The sequence below is a fragment of the Petaurus breviceps genome, unplaced genomic scaffold (genome assembly GCF_028583685.1).
Source record: "Petaurus breviceps papuanus isolate PSGF00001 unplaced genomic scaffold, PetGlider_PUasm1.0 220, whole genome shotgun sequence".
NCBI lineage: Eukaryota > Metazoa > Chordata > Mammalia > Diprotodontia > Petauridae > Petaurus > Petaurus breviceps.
In genome coordinates, this window is record NW_027185876.1 from 13,909,404 (window position 1) to 13,926,472 (window position 17,069).

Consider the following 17,069-nt stretch of genomic DNA (forward strand, 5'->3'; position numbering starts at 1 on the left):
CTGATCACAGGGACAAAATGTTTGAAGAATGTCTGAACTGGAAGAACTCTGCTGTTTCCAATTCAAAGTCCTCCACAATCTGACTTCAACCTTTCCTGCCTATTCTCACTCTACACTCCCCACTTCTTTTCCCTCCTCCAAAATTTTAAGTCCAGACAAAGCAGCCTACTCAATCAATGGTAAGCACATGCAACATTCCAGCTCTTGCCTCCATCCCTTTGCACAGGCTAGAGTATAACATTGTATTGTCAGGATTAGAATGGGAGTTTCCTGATTTCTAATTACATGCTTTTCTCAGAACACAACCTTGCTTCTGCTTCTATTCCAGTATTCCAACCCTCTTTGAATGCTGGGACACATCTGGTCAGAGCCACCATGTGGGCACTGATAGCCTTGCTGCTGCTGGGTGAGTCTTTCTCTATGTTAAGACAAGGGGAGAAAGGAAGGGAGCGAGATTCTAGGGCAAAGCCTCTTGAGCCTTGAGCATTTAATCTTGGTGCTCCAATATGTGGACAGACCATAGCTCAGTCTTCAGGCTACTCATGCAAGATACCCTTTATAGCTCAGTGTCAGGAATGTCTCCTGTTATTATTTTGATGTTTAATACAACCAAAGGCTCAGCAACCATCAAAACCCAGGCCTCTTTAGAGGGAAAAACTTTAAACATAAGCAGAATGCCTGGGGAACCTGTCAATTTTCTTCTCCCATTTGCCATAAGGCTGCCTGGTCTTACCTGCTCTTTCACTGACTGATAACTTCTGGTCCCTTACAGGTCCAAGGCTTGGAAGAGCTGGTAAGTCCTCTGCACACTTTCCTTCCAGCTCATTTTCCTCTTCCTGCCAGCCCCACCCCATTCCTATATCATATACAATATATCAGTTTCTCACAGACCCTAAGCACAGGGCTAAGAGTGGACAGGATTCTTGAGTAAAGGCTATTCTGGGATGTTGTCCATCCTTGTTACTCCCTAGCCTGTTTGGTCCAGTTTGCCAAAGATTCAGGTGGCTAGGTGATGCAGTGAATAGAGCACTGGCCCTGGAGTCAGGAGGACCTGAGTTCAGACACTTAACAATTACTAGCTGTGTGACCTTGGGCAAGTCACTTAACCCCAATTGCCCTGCCTTCCCCCCTCCAAAAAAAAAACCCAAAAAACAAAGACTGCAGGTACTCAGGACAGCACATTTTACAAATTGATTAATTAATCTACTGACTAAATTGCTTCTAATAAAATAATTATGGTCAAATCTATTCCCAGAGGTAGTCTAGGGTTTCTCCAACCTGGGACTAAGTTCTTTGGGCTTCTTGACTTTGGCTCTCTCTTTACAACATCCTCTACAGCCACCGTGGATAAGCCCATTCTGTCCTTGCACCCACCCTGGACCACAATCTTTAAGGGGGAGAGGGTAACCCTGAGGTGTGATGGGTACCACCCCTTGCTCCTGGAGCTCCGACCAATCAGCACATTGTGGTACTTGGGGCACCTGCTACTTCCTTCACATAAGAAGAGCATTGAGGTACAGACACCAGGGGTATATCGATGCCAGACCCGAGGGGCACCTGTCAGTGATCCAATCCACCTCTCTGTGTCCAATGGTAAGTGGGTTGAGTATGATGAGAGGGCATAGCACATATCCTCTTGGGAACATGTACCAGGCAGATACATATTCTGGGAGCTGGTGCCAGATTTTCTACAGGAGAAGATATAGTTCTAGTGATATTCTGCTTTAGATAGGAAAGCTGATCATTCTGGTATTAGGCAAATAAATAGAAGTAGCTCAATGGTTGGTAGGGTTCAGGGTCCATACTACACATAGGCAAAGTAAGTAGCCCCCTAGATATGACATGAAAAGCACAACTGCCCCCAAAGTATATCCCCATACCTTAAAAATGGTTTCTAAATACCCTACCAATAGAGTTGTGTTTTATAGATAAAGCATTAATTATTAAAGGTCACTGTTAAAATTTAAGTATGTTCTCCAAGGGAGATAACACTTCAACGTGGCATCCAACCAGCACATTAGCATGCATTTATTTATAAGCTTAATTTATAGACAGTTAGAGCATGAGATAATCCCACCTTTTTATATGACAAATTTTAAAACCTAGTGAGAAAACAGGGGTTTCTGGGCAGCTAGAAGTAGTATGAGGATACGGGGTTCCTTTGGAGAAGGAAGACACGAGTGTCTCCTACAAAACTGGCTCCCTATTTCATAGGATCATAGATTTAGAGAAGGTAAGGAACCTTAAAGAGAAGTGGAGAGAATTGCCCAAGGCTCTACAAGTAGTAAACAGCAGAACTGGAACTCAAACTCCAATACTCCAAAGCCTAATCTGCCCTTTCTTTTCTTCCAAGTTCCCCTTCCCTAGGGTTTGTCTTCTTGGGGTTTACTTAGAGTGGGATGGATTCTATCACAGCTTGGTCAGCTCCTATTTTAGGTCTCACTGGTCCCCTGCCCTGCTTTACCTACTTTTCTAAAGTTATCATCCAGCCCCAGGGCGGACACTGAATCATAAAATCTTAGAGTTTGAAGAGATCTTGGAGGCCATTTAGCTCAACTCATATAAGCATGAGAATCCCCTGGGGCAGGTAGGAGGAGCAGTGAATAGAGCACCAGCCCTGGAGTCAGGAAGACCTGAGTTCAAATATGATCTCAGGCATTTACTAGCTGTGTGTCCCTGGGCAAGTCACTAAACCCTAACTTCCTCCCAAAAACATCCAGAAACCAACCAAACAAAAAGAATCACAGCTACAGTAAGTGGTCACCCAGCCTTTGAAAACCACTTGAAGACAACTCTATTTATTAAAAATTATTTCCTTATATCAAGACCTAATCTATCTTTCTAAAACTCCATTCATTGCTTCTATTTCTTCCTTTTAGGACCAAACAGAAGTTCTTAACCCTTCTTCCACATGGCAGCCCTTTAAATTCTTGAACATATCTATCATGTCTCCCCTAAGCTCTCCTTTCTCTAATCTCAACATACCCACTTCCTACATCCTTGAGGTCATTCACCATTCTAGTCATCCTCTGAACAATCTTTAGCTGATCAATGTCCTTCCTAAAATGTGGTACCAAGAACCTAACACATAGCTTCAATTTGTCCAGGACAAGATACAGCTGGATTATCACCTCCCTAAACCTAGACACTGTGTCTGTCAATATGGTCTATGGTAAAAATATTTTTTCTTGCCATATCACACTATTGACTTCACATTGAAGCCTCCTTCAAAGACGATATGGAATCATTAATTATTACTTTTTGGGTTCACTCATTCAACTAGTTCCAAATCCACCTAACTACTGCCATCTCAAACAAAATGTTCCATAGTGTCCACAAGAATGAATGAAAAACTGTCAGATGTTTTGCTACAATCTAAGTAGATCATCTCTGATATTTTCCTGATCTACCAGCTTAACAACCTGTCAAACAAAAAAAAGGAAAAAAAGTTATTGAAATTTCCTGTTCTGTATAAAGCCATGCTGATTCTTTGACATTACTACTTCCTTTTCTGGATGCTCATTAATCATCCCTTACATTCTAGTAATTCTCCAGGAATTGAACTGAAGCTTATTGGCCTATAGTTTGCAAAATCTATTTCCTTCTCTTTTTTATTTTTTTGGAAATTGAAAGCAATATTTGCTTTCCTCCAGGCTTGGGGCACCTCTCCTATTCTTTCATTGAATTTCTTTCAAAGAATATTTCATCAATCACATTGCCAGGTCTCTCAGTACCTTAGGATATGGTTTTTCTAGGTCTGGTGACTTGAATTAATCAAAGGCAGATATTGTCCTTTGTTTTTATTTTCTGTACATTTTTAAAGATTTTAAATGGGTTGATGAATTACCTCCATATTCAACAATTCAATAAGCATTTACTGAGCACTTATCAGGGGTCAGGAATAGAAACTAGAACTATGATTTCATTGATAGAAAGATCTTTTACATGAGGAAATTCCCTCTACCAACAAAGATCAGTGTTTTATCAGCAACAGATAATACATAATAATATATGTTAAGTAAATTAGCTTTTTATGAAGTTTGAGGGATGAAGTTATTATTGTTGTATGAAGTCATTATGATCATACCACAGGATACTTTCACTGTGAGTCTTCCAGAGAGGATGAATTGTTTGGAATTTGGTCCTTATCCCCATTAAAACCTGGAGGAAGACTGATCTCAAAATTAAAGTATTAAGAGAACTAAGAAATAAGAGATGGGGAAGAAGCGAAGAAGGGCTATGGGTGATCATGAGCTTTACTGAGATTATGAACTCTATCTGTTTTGTAGATTGGCTGATCCTACAGGTTCCCTATGCCATGGTGTTTGAGGGTGAACCACTAGTGATACGCTGCCGGGGCTGGTATGACAAAGTGGTTTACAAGCTCCACTACTACAAGGATGGGCACGTCATGCGCTACTTCCAGTCTAGTGCCAACTACACGATACCCCAGGCACAGGCCAGTGATAGTGGACATTACCAGTGCTCAGGAACCCTGCGAATTCCAGTGGAGAGTACCCCTATGTTCTCCGCCAAGGTGGTGGTTACCATCCAAGGTGTGGAAACAAGACACAGGTCTAATTGCTTGGGGGATAAGAATACAGGATAGGGGCTGGGAAAATAGGAGAGTATAGAGGTGGGTAGAGGAGTAAGCAATTTTTGACTCAAAGATAAAGTGAGAAGGTTGATACCAGTTCTAACCCACCAAATTTCTCTTCTACATGAAGAACAGAATGACCCCACCACCCCTACCCTTCTCCACTCACATTCCTCCATTAATGAAACAGCCTGTATGGTATATGCATTGCACCCAAGAACTACTCAATTCAATGAATTCCTTATTGAGACACTGAGAGGGGATAACCCCACACAAGAGACAAATCATCTCCTTTGATGGGCAGTGACTGCTATAGGCCTGTCCAAATCTCCCACCTAAAGGATGAAACAGTGACCAGAAGCATGGGGAACCATGCCAAGACTTCATAATCCTGAATAATACTTTTTAGCTTTCTTATAGCAGCATCATTTTTGCCCATGTGTATTACCAGAATTCCACAGTAAACCTGCCTAATTCTTGGTCCCTTTATTCCTTGCTATACCCCGACTCTGTATGACTGGTCACCCCTTATGGGATGGTGAGGCTGGAGTTGTGGTCCGCAGGCCACCCTACCCCAGCTACCATCCCCTCCACGGTGGTCAATCTCCACTCCCAAGCACGTGTCCATCCACCCCAGCCTCCCACTTCCTAACCTGACAGATGTGTCCTGGACTTGTCTGCCCTCCTCCCTAGAGCTGTTTGCATCTCCTGTGCTGAAAGTGGTGCACAAGCCTGAGTCCCGCAGCGGGGGTGGGGTGACCCTTCGCTGTGAAACAAGTCTGCACCCCCAGAAGCGGGACACGCCGCTGCAGTTTTCTTTCTACAAGTACAGTCGCCCTGTGCGCCGCTTTGACTGGGGAGCTGAATATACCGTTCCGGAATCCGAGACCGAGGACCTGGAATCATACTGGTGTGAAGCTGCCACTGTGACCCGCAGCGTACGCAAACGCAGCCCTTGGCTGCAGCTCTCGGGGAAGGGTGAGTGACTCCTGGTTAGCACCCCGCTGTGCTCCACTTTCCCAGTTCGCACTTATGCTCTCATCCTGTTCCCCCACCCAATTCCCAAGCACGTACACAAGCACCCCGGGACCATGCCTCCTCGGTTCCAACTTTCAGCATCTCCTGATCTTCCTTCCCTACAACCTCTGCAGGGCAACTCGACACTAATAAACAAGGGTCCCCACACTGTGAACAGTGGTGGGACGTGGAGGCTTGATGTGGTTCATTCCCTATCATTTGACAGGTTCCTTCCCCAGCACGTCGGCCATCACAACCCAAGCTCCTCCGCCAGCAGCCATGTCCAGGAACCCCGTTTCAAAGCCCCTCTCCTTCAGAAAGCCTCCCGACCCCAGATCGGTGCCGTCAATCACCTCTGCCCCAAACTCCACCTTTACTGGGACCCTCACCTCTGTGCCAAGCATTCCCACTGCTGGGCCCACAGCTTGCACTCCTCTAACCTCCTTGGGCCAATCTGCCCACCCTTTGAAGTCCAACATGGACCTACTGCTTCAGGAAATGCAGCTGCTTAAAAACCTTCTGAGACAAGTGGCACTAGAGCTGAAGGAGCCACAAACGGTTTTGGGGCTCAGAGGGACACCAGAGATACCTATTTTAGATTTGGGGGTGAGTCCAGCCACTCCAGAGACCACAGGAAGGGGTTAGGGCAAAGGCCAGCCTAATGGGCTGCTTCTTGCCATTATCCAGGCTGGCTAGCTTTTGGTGGGAGTTTGGGGCTCAAGTGTGACAATTATTAGAAGAACAGAACGTGAACCTTTCCAGTGAATTGGGGGAGACTGGCCAATGAAATTTCAGTCCCCTTCATCATACCTACTTTCCTTTAGTCATCCAAAAAGCACATTTTCCTTAAAGAAGTTGTCCTTCTTACCATTTGACCCCTGCAGTTTTAAACAATTATCAAATGGTCTTAACTGATGTCAACTATCCTATATATAACACTATTTAGTTGCACAAGTACAAAGAATTTTGCTATCACAAGTTTTCTGCTCCTATTCCTCCTTCCCATCATCCTCCTTTCCCTATTACTCTCCCTTCGAACCTTCACCCCTAAAATATAACATATAAATCGTTTCATCTAAGTTTGTGGTTTGGTGTGAAATTCCAGTGTTTAAATTCTTAACTTTCCACCATGTTCCAGCCATCAGTACATCAAACAGAGACAAGTTTTAGCCCTAGTAGCTACTGGGGCACTTTAGAACCTTCTGTTGTTAGCAACAAGTTGTAATTACATAGTGAATTCACCCACTGCAGTCATTAAAAAAGATTTTCAGTTCTGCTGCTGGCAAGTCTTGAAATCCCTGGGAAGAATTTGTTCTGTTTAATTTTGGATAGGGTCTGGGAGAATGGAGAGAGTTTTGTGGTATCCTCATCCCTCTGCTGCCGAAGGAAAAGAGTATTCAAACTTCTCTTACATTTAGCCAGAAGTAGCAGACCCTGAAGTCAGGCATATGATATGGCCAGATGACTTTCTCCAGTAGCAGGAGGGCAATGTTTTGCTTGGAGTCCCAAGGATGATCATCAGAGAACACTCCTGGAATCAGAGAAAACACCTGCTAAGATGCCTAGTATAAAGTCAGAGGATTTCAGGTAAATCTTCCTTTGATCTAAGTGAACACTTTCCTAATTCCTGAGGTCTTTCCAGGATTTTTTTTTTCCTTTAGCTCTTAGCTCGGGAAAGGTCTTTTCAAATCTGGCTTCCAGCTCTGCAGTGGCTGCTTTTCTTAACAGCTCAGCTCTCTTCTTTCCTAAGAAGCTTTCTCTGCTTCACTAGTTACTTTGTGCTAGGCAGTCTATTTCTTTTGCCTCAACATTTTAAATCTGTGATTCTTTACAACTTACTTTCATTTGCCTCATTTATATCTACATTCTCCCCTCCTCCCCCTTGTCCTGGTCTCTATCCTTTTCCTCCTCCTGTTTCTAAGAAAGGGTGCCAAGGAAGTTCTGGAAGAGGAATGACCACCTCTGTGTGAGGTGGGCCTGTTCTTCATTGATTGCCCTCCCCTAACTCCTACCAATTTAGAAGGGAAATGGCTCTAGGGAATACAGAGAAGTTTAAACCTTTTGGGTAGGCAGTAGGGGAAATCCAATTGCTACTAGTTGTTAATAAGCCCCTCCCTTCCCATGCTCACACTTCTCCCAAAGGGTATAATTTCCCCGAGGATTCTGGACATCCAGAATTCACAAAGTCTGAAGTCTTCATACTCATCTAACTGATGTTCTGGGTACTACATCTGGGAAAGCCGACTGAAATGACTTAAAAACAACAAAAAGGAGTGAACGAGATTGTTTAGCGTTCTTCTATGGGCTTCTCCAGCAACTCACACTTAGGTTCTCTGAGTTTTAGGGCTCTATTTCCAACACTGTTGCTCCTGAGCCCACACCACTGTGCTTCCCACTAGCAATCAGCTAGCCTGTTTTTTTTTAAAGCAACATTATTCACTAAGTTGGTATTGTAAGAAAGGTTTGTACCAAACGTTTCACCAAAAAGCCTGGGGCAAATTCTTTCACAATACAAATCAGTCCTTTCTAAGAGTGGGCTCCAACTTTAGAGTATAACGGTAGTCAGGAATGATTGGGGGAAAAAAAAAAACCATGTGATAATGGAGTTCTTTCCAACCCCTGGCTCTGGAAGTCTTTTTTTTTTTTTCCTTTGCCTCTGTTGAGTCCTCCAGAGTTCCCTTAAATATAGCCCTTTGCAGAGTAGGCCACTCAGCTAGGCTCCCAGGATCAGTGCCTTCCTAGGGTCCGTAGCCAGAATTCTCTCAAACAAGGAATCATACTTTTTGTAGCTACTGTGGTGCTCGATTGACCATCTTTATGCATTTGTCTAGAACCATTTCCACTGCTATTGGCTACTACTACTATGGTGGCTGCTGCTACTACCATCGTGCAACCTCTGATGGTGATACGGTACAGGCTCTGGGAACCCCCCTTGAACTCTGATTAAATGGTCCCATTTGATGAGGCATTTGATTGAGGCCATAAGCCTTAAGTTGTGGCTGGGACAAATTTCTGTTACAAGACTTCCCACCCTTGAGCCTATCAAAATATCAACCCACCATTGAACTGGCCTAGCCCACCATGGTCTGTAGTCTTCAGGCAGCCTCCAGCAACTTCCCACCCTTTATCACTCATTGACCGCCCCCCCCCCCAAACTCCTCCTCTAGACCACCCCTAGATTCCTCCCACAACCTTCTGTATGTAAGACTCCATATTGTCTCCATGTGGGTGAGAGAGCCATAGAATGACTTAGCAAAGGTTTACTCTGTGTCCAATACAAGTGAACTTTTAATAAACTTTACTTTTCTTTGGCTGAGAAGACCTGAGTCGAATTCATTTGGCAGGACCCAGTGTGTTGGTATTTTGGGGTCTCCAGAGCACTCCTAACCCTCTTTATGGGTGACCTTTTCAGAGAGTGTCCAAGTAAAGTCCTCCTAGGGGTGTATCCTTTTCATGCTGCTGTTGTCGGCTCATACCTGGCACTCTCACTGCCCCCGCCTTGCTGCAAAGTTTTTGTCTTGACCTGGGTCAAATTCCTAGCCCCACTGCTCCTCCTCTGTGGGCAGACGACCCCTGGCTTCTGCCTGGATTCACAGGCAGGCAGCTCTCAGCTCCTGTCTCAGCTCAGGCTTTACTCCAAGCTCTCCCTGCTCCTGCCCCCACCTTCTTTCTCTGGGAAAACAAAGTTTAACGGGGCAACAACAACTTTTATACACATTACTAGCACCACCATCTCAATTCACTTTCAAAGCCTGGAGATTCTGTGTTAACAGTTCTTAAAAGGGGTTTAAGCTAAGCCTCCTTTCCATGGGCAAGTCTCTGCCCTACAGCTCAATTCATTTTCACAACCAGGAAATTCCTTCACTGAGCCTCTGCTGCTGCTGCCGGCACCACTGGCCTCCACAATGCTCCAGGCTCTATGCTCATTTTCTTCCTCAGGGCTCACATTCATAGCCCAGGGCCCTTTAACTACCCAGAGTCTTGTCTTCTTCTCAAGATACTTATTCTTCCAGTGAGTGAGACCCAAGGGATGTCGAGCTTCCAGATTATGTATGGTTTTAGTCGGCATCTGATTGGCTCAGAGCAAAGAGAGCCCACCAATGAACCTTGGCACCCAACAAACTCAGTGCCCAAAGACATGAAAGCAGGGCCTCAGCACCTAATGTGCTAACTATGGATTAGCTGGGATTAATCCTTCTTCAGATGTGTACAATTTAGCCTGAGACTGGGAAACTGAAGAAAAACAGCAAAAATCCCACCTTGCTTTCAGTTATACCCTCCCATCTCTTTGTAAGTTAAGAAGACTTTTATACCCTTCTAGAAGTTATTTCCTGTTTAATCCAGTTGTGATGAGAATAAGGTCCTAGCACTACCAGGCCTCCGTCCTTTCCTGCCAGTCACACCTTGTTTGTGTGAAATAATTGCTCCATTTTACCTCTCTACCCAATTTTGTTTTTTTAGGATCATCCCATCATACTCAACTCAATCCCAAATCTTCTATCTATGCATCTGTTTTATACTAAGCAAGTAATGATAACATTCTCAAGAGTTATAGATACATATGTGTAACCGATATCAGATTGCTTGCAGTTTTAGGAATGGGGGATGGAAGCGAAAGAGGTGGAAAAATTTGGAACTCACAATCTTATAAAAAATGAATGTTTAAAACTATTTTTACATGCAATTGGAAAAAAATAAAATACTATATACAAAAAAAGAGAAAAAGAAGTTAAAACAATAGTTATGTCACATTTTAGTACACAGTTTGACCCATAATTGCTCTTAAATGTTTACCTTCTCATGTTTCTCCTGATTATCATAGGTCAAATTTTCCATTCAGTTCTGGTCTTTTCCTCACAAATACCTGAAAGTCCTTTAATTCATTAAATATCCTTTTTTTTTCCATGCATAATTATACTCAGCTTTGCTGGATTAAGTTATTCAGTTGCAAACCTAGTTCATTTGCTCTTCAGAATATACATCTCCATGCCCTTCAGTCTGTTAATACAGAAGCTGTTAAATCTTGTGTTATCCTCAATATAGCCGCACAGTATTTAATTCTTTTTTTCCTAGTTTCACATAATATTTTCTCCTTGATCTGGAAGCTCTGAAACTTAAATATAAAGTTCCTGTGAGTTTTCATTTTGGCATCTCTTTCAGGTGGTGATTGATGGATTTTTTTTCAGTTTCTATTTTACCCTCTAGTTTTAAAGTATAGTAGTAGTCTAGACTTTTTTTTTTTTATCATAACTTTCAGGTATTCAAACAATTCTTATATTGTCTTTCCTCCATCTGTTCTCCAGGTAGAAGGTATATTTCAAAAAGATTTTGAAAGTAAGTGGAAGAGGGCAGTTAGGTGGCACAGTAAATAGAACACTGGCCCTAAAGTCAGGAGGACCCAAGTTCAAATCCAGTCTCAGATACTTAACATTTACTAGCTGTGTGACCTTGGGCAAGTCACTTAACCCCAATTGCCCTGCCTTCTCTAAAAGGAAGGAAGGAAGGAACCATTATGGAGAGCAATTTGGAACTATGCCCAGAGGTTTATAAAACTGTGCATACCCTTTGATCCAGCAATATCACTACTAGGTCTGTATACCAAAGGGATTAAAAAGAAAAAAGGGGAAAAAACAAAATTGTACAAAAATATTTATACAGCTCTTTTTGTGCTGGCTAAGAATTGGAAATTGAGGAAATGCCCATCAATTGGAGAACAGAAGAACAAATTATGGTATATGACTGTAATGGAATATTACTGTGCTCTAAGAAATGATTAGCAGGATGATTTCAGAAAAACTGGAAAGACATGAACTGATGCAGAGTGAAGTGAGCACAGTCAGGAGAACATTGTACCTAGTAATAGCAATATTGTATGATAAGCAATTGTGAATGACTCAGCAATACAATGATCTAAGACAATCCCAAAGGACTTTAAAGAAAAATGGTATCCAACTATAGAGAAAGAACTGATGGTGTCAGAATACGGACTAAGGCATACTATTTTTCTCTTTCTTTTGTTCTTTCCTCCACAAAATGACTAATATGAAATGTTTTACATGAGTACACATGTATAATCTATATCAGATTGCTTACTGTCTCAGGGAGGGGCAGGGAAGGAAGGGATAGAATTTGGAACTCAAAGCTTTAAAAAATGAATGCTAAAAATTGTATTTATGTGCAATTGGGAGACATAAATAAAATATTTTTAAAAAAGAAAGTGGAATGAAATAAAGATAGCAAGGAAGGGGAAGGGTGAATTGTGGAAGGTGAGGTAGTAGACAGTGAGATGACCTTTTTTCTCTTCAAGTCACTGAAAAGCAGGTTACAGGATGAATTTATTTCAGGAGGGGGTTGAAGTCAGACATAAAAAAAAAAATTATGAAGGTTTTAAGACTTTGGAAGAAGTTAGTCCCTGACACATTTCTCTGCCTGGTATGTGTTTTTGTGAGGTGGTCATGCATGGTATAAAAATGCAAATCAGCAAACCACAGGGGCAGAACTGGGAACATCTGTTATCTTCCTTTCTCTCCATCTCAGGACTAATTCTTTGCTAACCACTTTCTTTCTGAGCCAAAAAGGGAACTGAGAGCAAAATTCAAATATCTTCTAACTAATCCAAGATCTAAATTCAGTCCCAGGGTTTCCTGGAAAGGAGGGATGATCCTGCAAGCACCACAGACAATCAGAATGGGATGGGCTGTCATTGCTATTAGTGAAAGAACCCAGTGAGAAGTTCATTGTTCCACCCAACCCCTATTTTAGTTTAAGAACAGTGAAAAAATTAAGTTATTCTCAAGATATCTTGGAAAAGATGCTCTCCTTAAACCCAACAAACTGGCAAAGATGATAAGAAATGGGGAAAAGTGAATGTTGGAGAGATCATGGAAATACAAGCATACTAAAACAAATAGTTGGTAGAACTGCAAATTAATCCAACTGCTCTGAAAGGAAGTTTGTAAGTATGCTAAGTGATTAAAATTTCTATACCTTTTAACCCAGAGATCTCACTGCTGGGCTTATATTCCAAGAAGGTAAAAACAGAAAGATCAAAATATTTACAACAGCACCTTTTGTGATGGCAAAGGAATGGAAACAATATGTATACCCACCAAATGGGTATGACTAAATGAATTGTGGCACACTAATGTAAAGGAAATTATTGTGCCATATGGAACAAAAATATGAAAAATCAGAGAAGCATGAGAATATTGTAATGCAAAGTTAAGAAAGCAGAATAAGAAAACAATATAACTACAACATAAAAAGAATAAAAGCAAAAAATAAAACTGAATGCTGTGAAATTATAATGATCAAACTTTATCCCAAAGAAGAGAAGAGAAAATGTATTTCCTCCCTTCTTTGTAGAGGTAGACTATGTAGACTCTAGATATAGAACATTGCATATACTGTTAGATATTCATTAATTTTATTGGCCTGCCTTTTACCCCCTCTATTTTTAATTCTTTGCTATAAGAGTTGGCTCTTTGGTGAGAGGACAAAAGAAGGAACATAAATGAAGATGATATAAAAGCAAGAAACATCAATAAAAATTTTTAAAAGAAAAGAAAAAAATTGCTCAGTTGGGTTAGAAGGGCAGTAAGGAACTTGCACCATTTATGGAAAAATTCCATTCCTGATCTCTTACTATTTATCAGTGTGGCAAATGAACTAAGTCTAGAACTGAAAAAGAGGAAGAGAGTGGGTTGAGAAAGTTGCTTTTGGGAAATTGCAAAGTTCTTTTAGCAATCTGAAGCTTCCTATGAAAGCAACGGCCCAACAACAGAGTACATTTTATTGGTTCTGCTAAATGGCAGCAAGATCTGGAGCACTATTGCTTCTGAAGCAAAAAAGATGCATATGACATAGGAAGGCACATGGTGAGCAGGTTGCAACATATAACCTATGAGGGGGTGGCTAGGTGGTACAGTGAGTAGAGCACTGGCCCTGGAGTCAGGAGGACCTGAGTTCAAAAAGGGCCTCAGGCACTTAACACTTACTAGCCACGTGACTTTGGGAAAGTCACTTAAACCCCAATTGTCCTGCCCCCCCCAAAAAAAGTAAAAAATAAAATAAATTTTAAAAATACCATATAACCTATGAGGAATTCCAGAAGGAGAAAAGTAAAGGACATCATCAAGAAATTGTATAAAAGGAAGAGAAAATGGGCTGGTCATGTGGCACGAGCAAGGGATTAGAGAATGCTCACCTGGCACACTCAAAATATCAGGAAAAAGTAAGGCTAGAGCCCAGCATTTTAGTGCAGCCCAGGTGGGGAAGTTTTGGGAAAACATGGATGAGACTCTAAAAGTATGATAGGCATGGATGGTTTGTGGTCTGCATCACCGAAGAAAACTCCGGAATTGATGAGATCATAGATCCATTTGAGAATTGTTCTGACATCCCAGCACTTAGGATAGAGAGGAGAGTGCAGGATTGACACAGAGGGCTGAGTTGTATAGCTCCCTAACCAAATCAAGCATCATAAAAAAAGCACTTACTAAATGATCAATTGGTGGCTAAATAAAGTAGAATTGGGTTAACAAATCTCCTGTGAGTTGGGTTAAGGTGAGCTGTTGGTCTTTGAAAGCTTATATGCCTCATTAAATCTGACACAGGGGATCCTGGGCCTATTAAACTCAGTGACTGAAGCAGGGGTGACTCTCTGAAGCACAGAAATATCTAAAAGTCATCCCTCAAACACAAGCAGGTATACATTAAGTACCTACTACGTGCCTGGCCCAATGCTAAGCACTGCTCACTCACCACAATTCTCCAATTTCTTTCATTTAAGTTTCATTTTATCCCGAGTCTTCTTGAAAGTACCAGTTTATGCTTAAAATACATTCTTCCACTAGTTTCAGTTACCCAAGTCCTGATCCCGTACCTCTTTCATGAAGCCTGAGAACCTTAGGAGGGAGCTGAGAGCTTCTTCACGGTTTCCTCAACCACTTTCCTAAAAGACACCGACCTGCCTTTTGTATACAATGGAAACAGGAATAATTTTGCCAACTACATTTTTGCTCGCCTGATTAGGGACTGCCTTCCTAGACCATTATTTCTGGAAGGGTACCAACCATGTTTCACTTCAATTCAGAATCTGACTTTCTAGACTTATTTTGACTAGCTGCCTTGCCCCCATGCAGGTTCCCTTTCCCTCACCTCTTCCACTTCCCAGCTCCCCTACAAGAATTGTCTCCCCTTGTTAATATGCAAGCTCCTCAATATTAGGAATTGTACTGTTTGCTTCAATATGTATCACTAGAGCTCAGCACAGTGCCTGAGACAGGAAGTGCTTAATAAATGCTCTATTTATCTAATACATATACGTGTATACATATATATGTGTATACACACACACACACACACACACACACACACACACAGTCTTCCCCACTACCTGAGGACAGGGACAGTTACTGCTTTTTCTTTGTATCCCTAGCACTTAGCACAGTATCTGTTACATATTAAGCTCTTAATAAGTGCTTGTTAACTGACTGATTTCAGTACATGTTCTGTATCTGAGTCTCTTTTTGATTGTGGGTCCCAGAAGGGCATTGCCATCAACAAACTTTTACCTAGTGCCTCCTACATTCAGGGAACAAAACTAAGAACTGGGGCCACAAAGAGGGAACACGTCTGTGTTTGCTGACTGGCTTAGCTCCCAGTTCAGATGCCAATTTACAGCAAGTATTTCAGAAGATGATGATGTGTCATATATATGACTGTCCTCCAAAGGCCAAAAACATTTTGGGAAGTTAGCACACATTAAACAACAAATGATAGGGAGGTCAAATGGTTTATATCCTCATGTGACTTGGCCCATGAATTGTATTATTCTATGAATAGTTATCTATCCAAAATGAAATTCCAACACAAAACAATGTTCTTTTCCTTAAGGGAAAAACATGAACTGATTGTTTTACTAGTGATTATAAAATCCCTTTTCTTTTTTATCATTTCCTAAACTAAAGCCATTCTCTGGTATAGTGCTGTTGTATCAAGTCAACAAATAATTATTACGCACCTACTGGATGCCAGGCACTATAGTTAGTGCTGAGGAATACAAAGAAGGATAAAAGGTGATACCTGTTCTCAAGTCTAATGAGGTAGATCACAAACAGATAACTATGTACAAAAAAAAGATATATACGGTATAAATTAGAAGCAATTGCAGAGGAAAGGCACTAACAAATATTAAGAGAGATTGAGAGAGGCCTCCCGGAGATGGTGAGATTTTTACAGGGATATGAAGGAAGTCAGAGAAGCCAGGACTCAGAGATAATAAAGAAGGCATGGTGTGTAGGTGATTTTGAGTTTCCGAAAATTGTTAGGGAACTAAAAGATTTGGCAGGTCCTACTAAGCCATAAGGGTTTCAAGAATAGTCCTAGGAATAGACTACATGTTTATCGTCCATGAACTAGCCTAGCTTAGTGCAGAGAAGCTCATTACCAGGCTGGCCACAGGATGCTAAAGTTTTGGCCACAATGACTACATTTATTAAATCACAAAGCAAATGTGATGGAAAACTGACACCAAGATTCTTAAAGATCTTCCTTATGACTGACCATAGATTTTTAAAGAACCGATTTATCATTTAAATACTTTTTGCCCTAGAAAAGGGTGACAAGGAAACTTTCTAGTGCCAATTGCACTCCTGGCAGAGAATGTGGCCCTCTCTTTAGAGAAAGGCCTGGGGTAGTAGTCTCCTCCTCCTTCCCAGGTATAGTGGCTAGAAGTCTCTGCCCCAGCTCAAGCTCCATTTTTCTAATCTAACACCTAGCATTTTGCTCCTGTCAATGTAGTTTCCTCATTCCAGGGCCTGTAGTCTTCTATATGGGGAAAGAGTATCTCCAAGAAAGTAAATGTGGTGCCACCCCATGGCCAGGAACAAAAAAGGCCCAGGCCAAATATGCCTCCATTTTATATGCACCAAAGTAACCCCAGCATATAAATCTGAAAGCTTATGACATCCTGAAAAAAACTCAAAGGTTTGTTAAATTGGCTAAATTGTATCTCCCATTGCTTTCCTTCAATTTTCTGATATCCTATACATTGATCTGATATAACTAGGTCAGTCTAGCACCCTATCTCTGAACTTCCCTCCCTCTGATCACATGTGTTCCAGTCATCTCTGTTGAGAAATTCTTCTTGGCAGGCATGGTACATGGCTATGGGTTGAGGCAGGTGAATGGATTGAATTCTGGAGTTCTGAGCAATAGTAGGGCTAAAGGCATTTAGGTGTTCATACCAAGGGTAGCATTAATATGGTGAATCCTTTGGGAGCCCAAGGAAGGAAAGGGAGAAAAAAAATGAAAAAAAGAGAAAGAGAGAAAGGAAAGAAAGTCCCTCCCTCAGGTGGGACTTATGGGAAGATGATTTCATGTTAGGATACAAAGGATCCCAGGTTCCCTACAAACACTGCATCATGGCACGGAGATGCCCTGCTCTACTACA

At 41.7% G+C, this 17,069-nt stretch overlaps 1 protein-coding gene across 1 annotated transcript; it reads left to right on the forward strand.

The window, feature by feature from the left end:
- Window positions 1-375: 375 nt before the first annotated feature.
- FCRLB (Fc receptor like B) lies at window positions 376-6,259 on the forward strand. Its single transcript, XM_069094531.1, has 6 exons — window positions 376-406; window positions 773-793; window positions 1,339-1,593; window positions 4,290-4,556; window positions 5,291-5,575; window positions 5,841-6,259. Exons 1-6 carry the CDS (start codon window positions 376-378, stop codon window positions 6,257-6,259), a joined length of 1,278 nt encoding a protein of 425 aa, XP_068950632.1.
- Window positions 6,260-17,069: the final 10,810 nt, after the last annotated feature.

What these genes read in the sequence shown, in the direction of transcription:
- FCRLB (XM_069094531.1), top strand. Translation starts at nt 376, where the DNA reads ATGTGGGCACTGATAGCCTTGCTGCTGCTGG. An exon ending in GATAGCCTTGCTGCTGCTGG is followed by an intron (nt 407 to 772) that starts GTGAGTCTTTCT and finishes GGTCCCTTACAG; the next exon opens with GTCCAAGGCTTGGAAGAGCT. An exon ending in CCACCTCTCTGTGTCCAATG is followed by an intron (nt 1,594 to 4,289) that starts GTAAGTGGGTTG and finishes TCTGTTTTGTAG; the next exon opens with ATTGGCTGATCCTACAGGTT.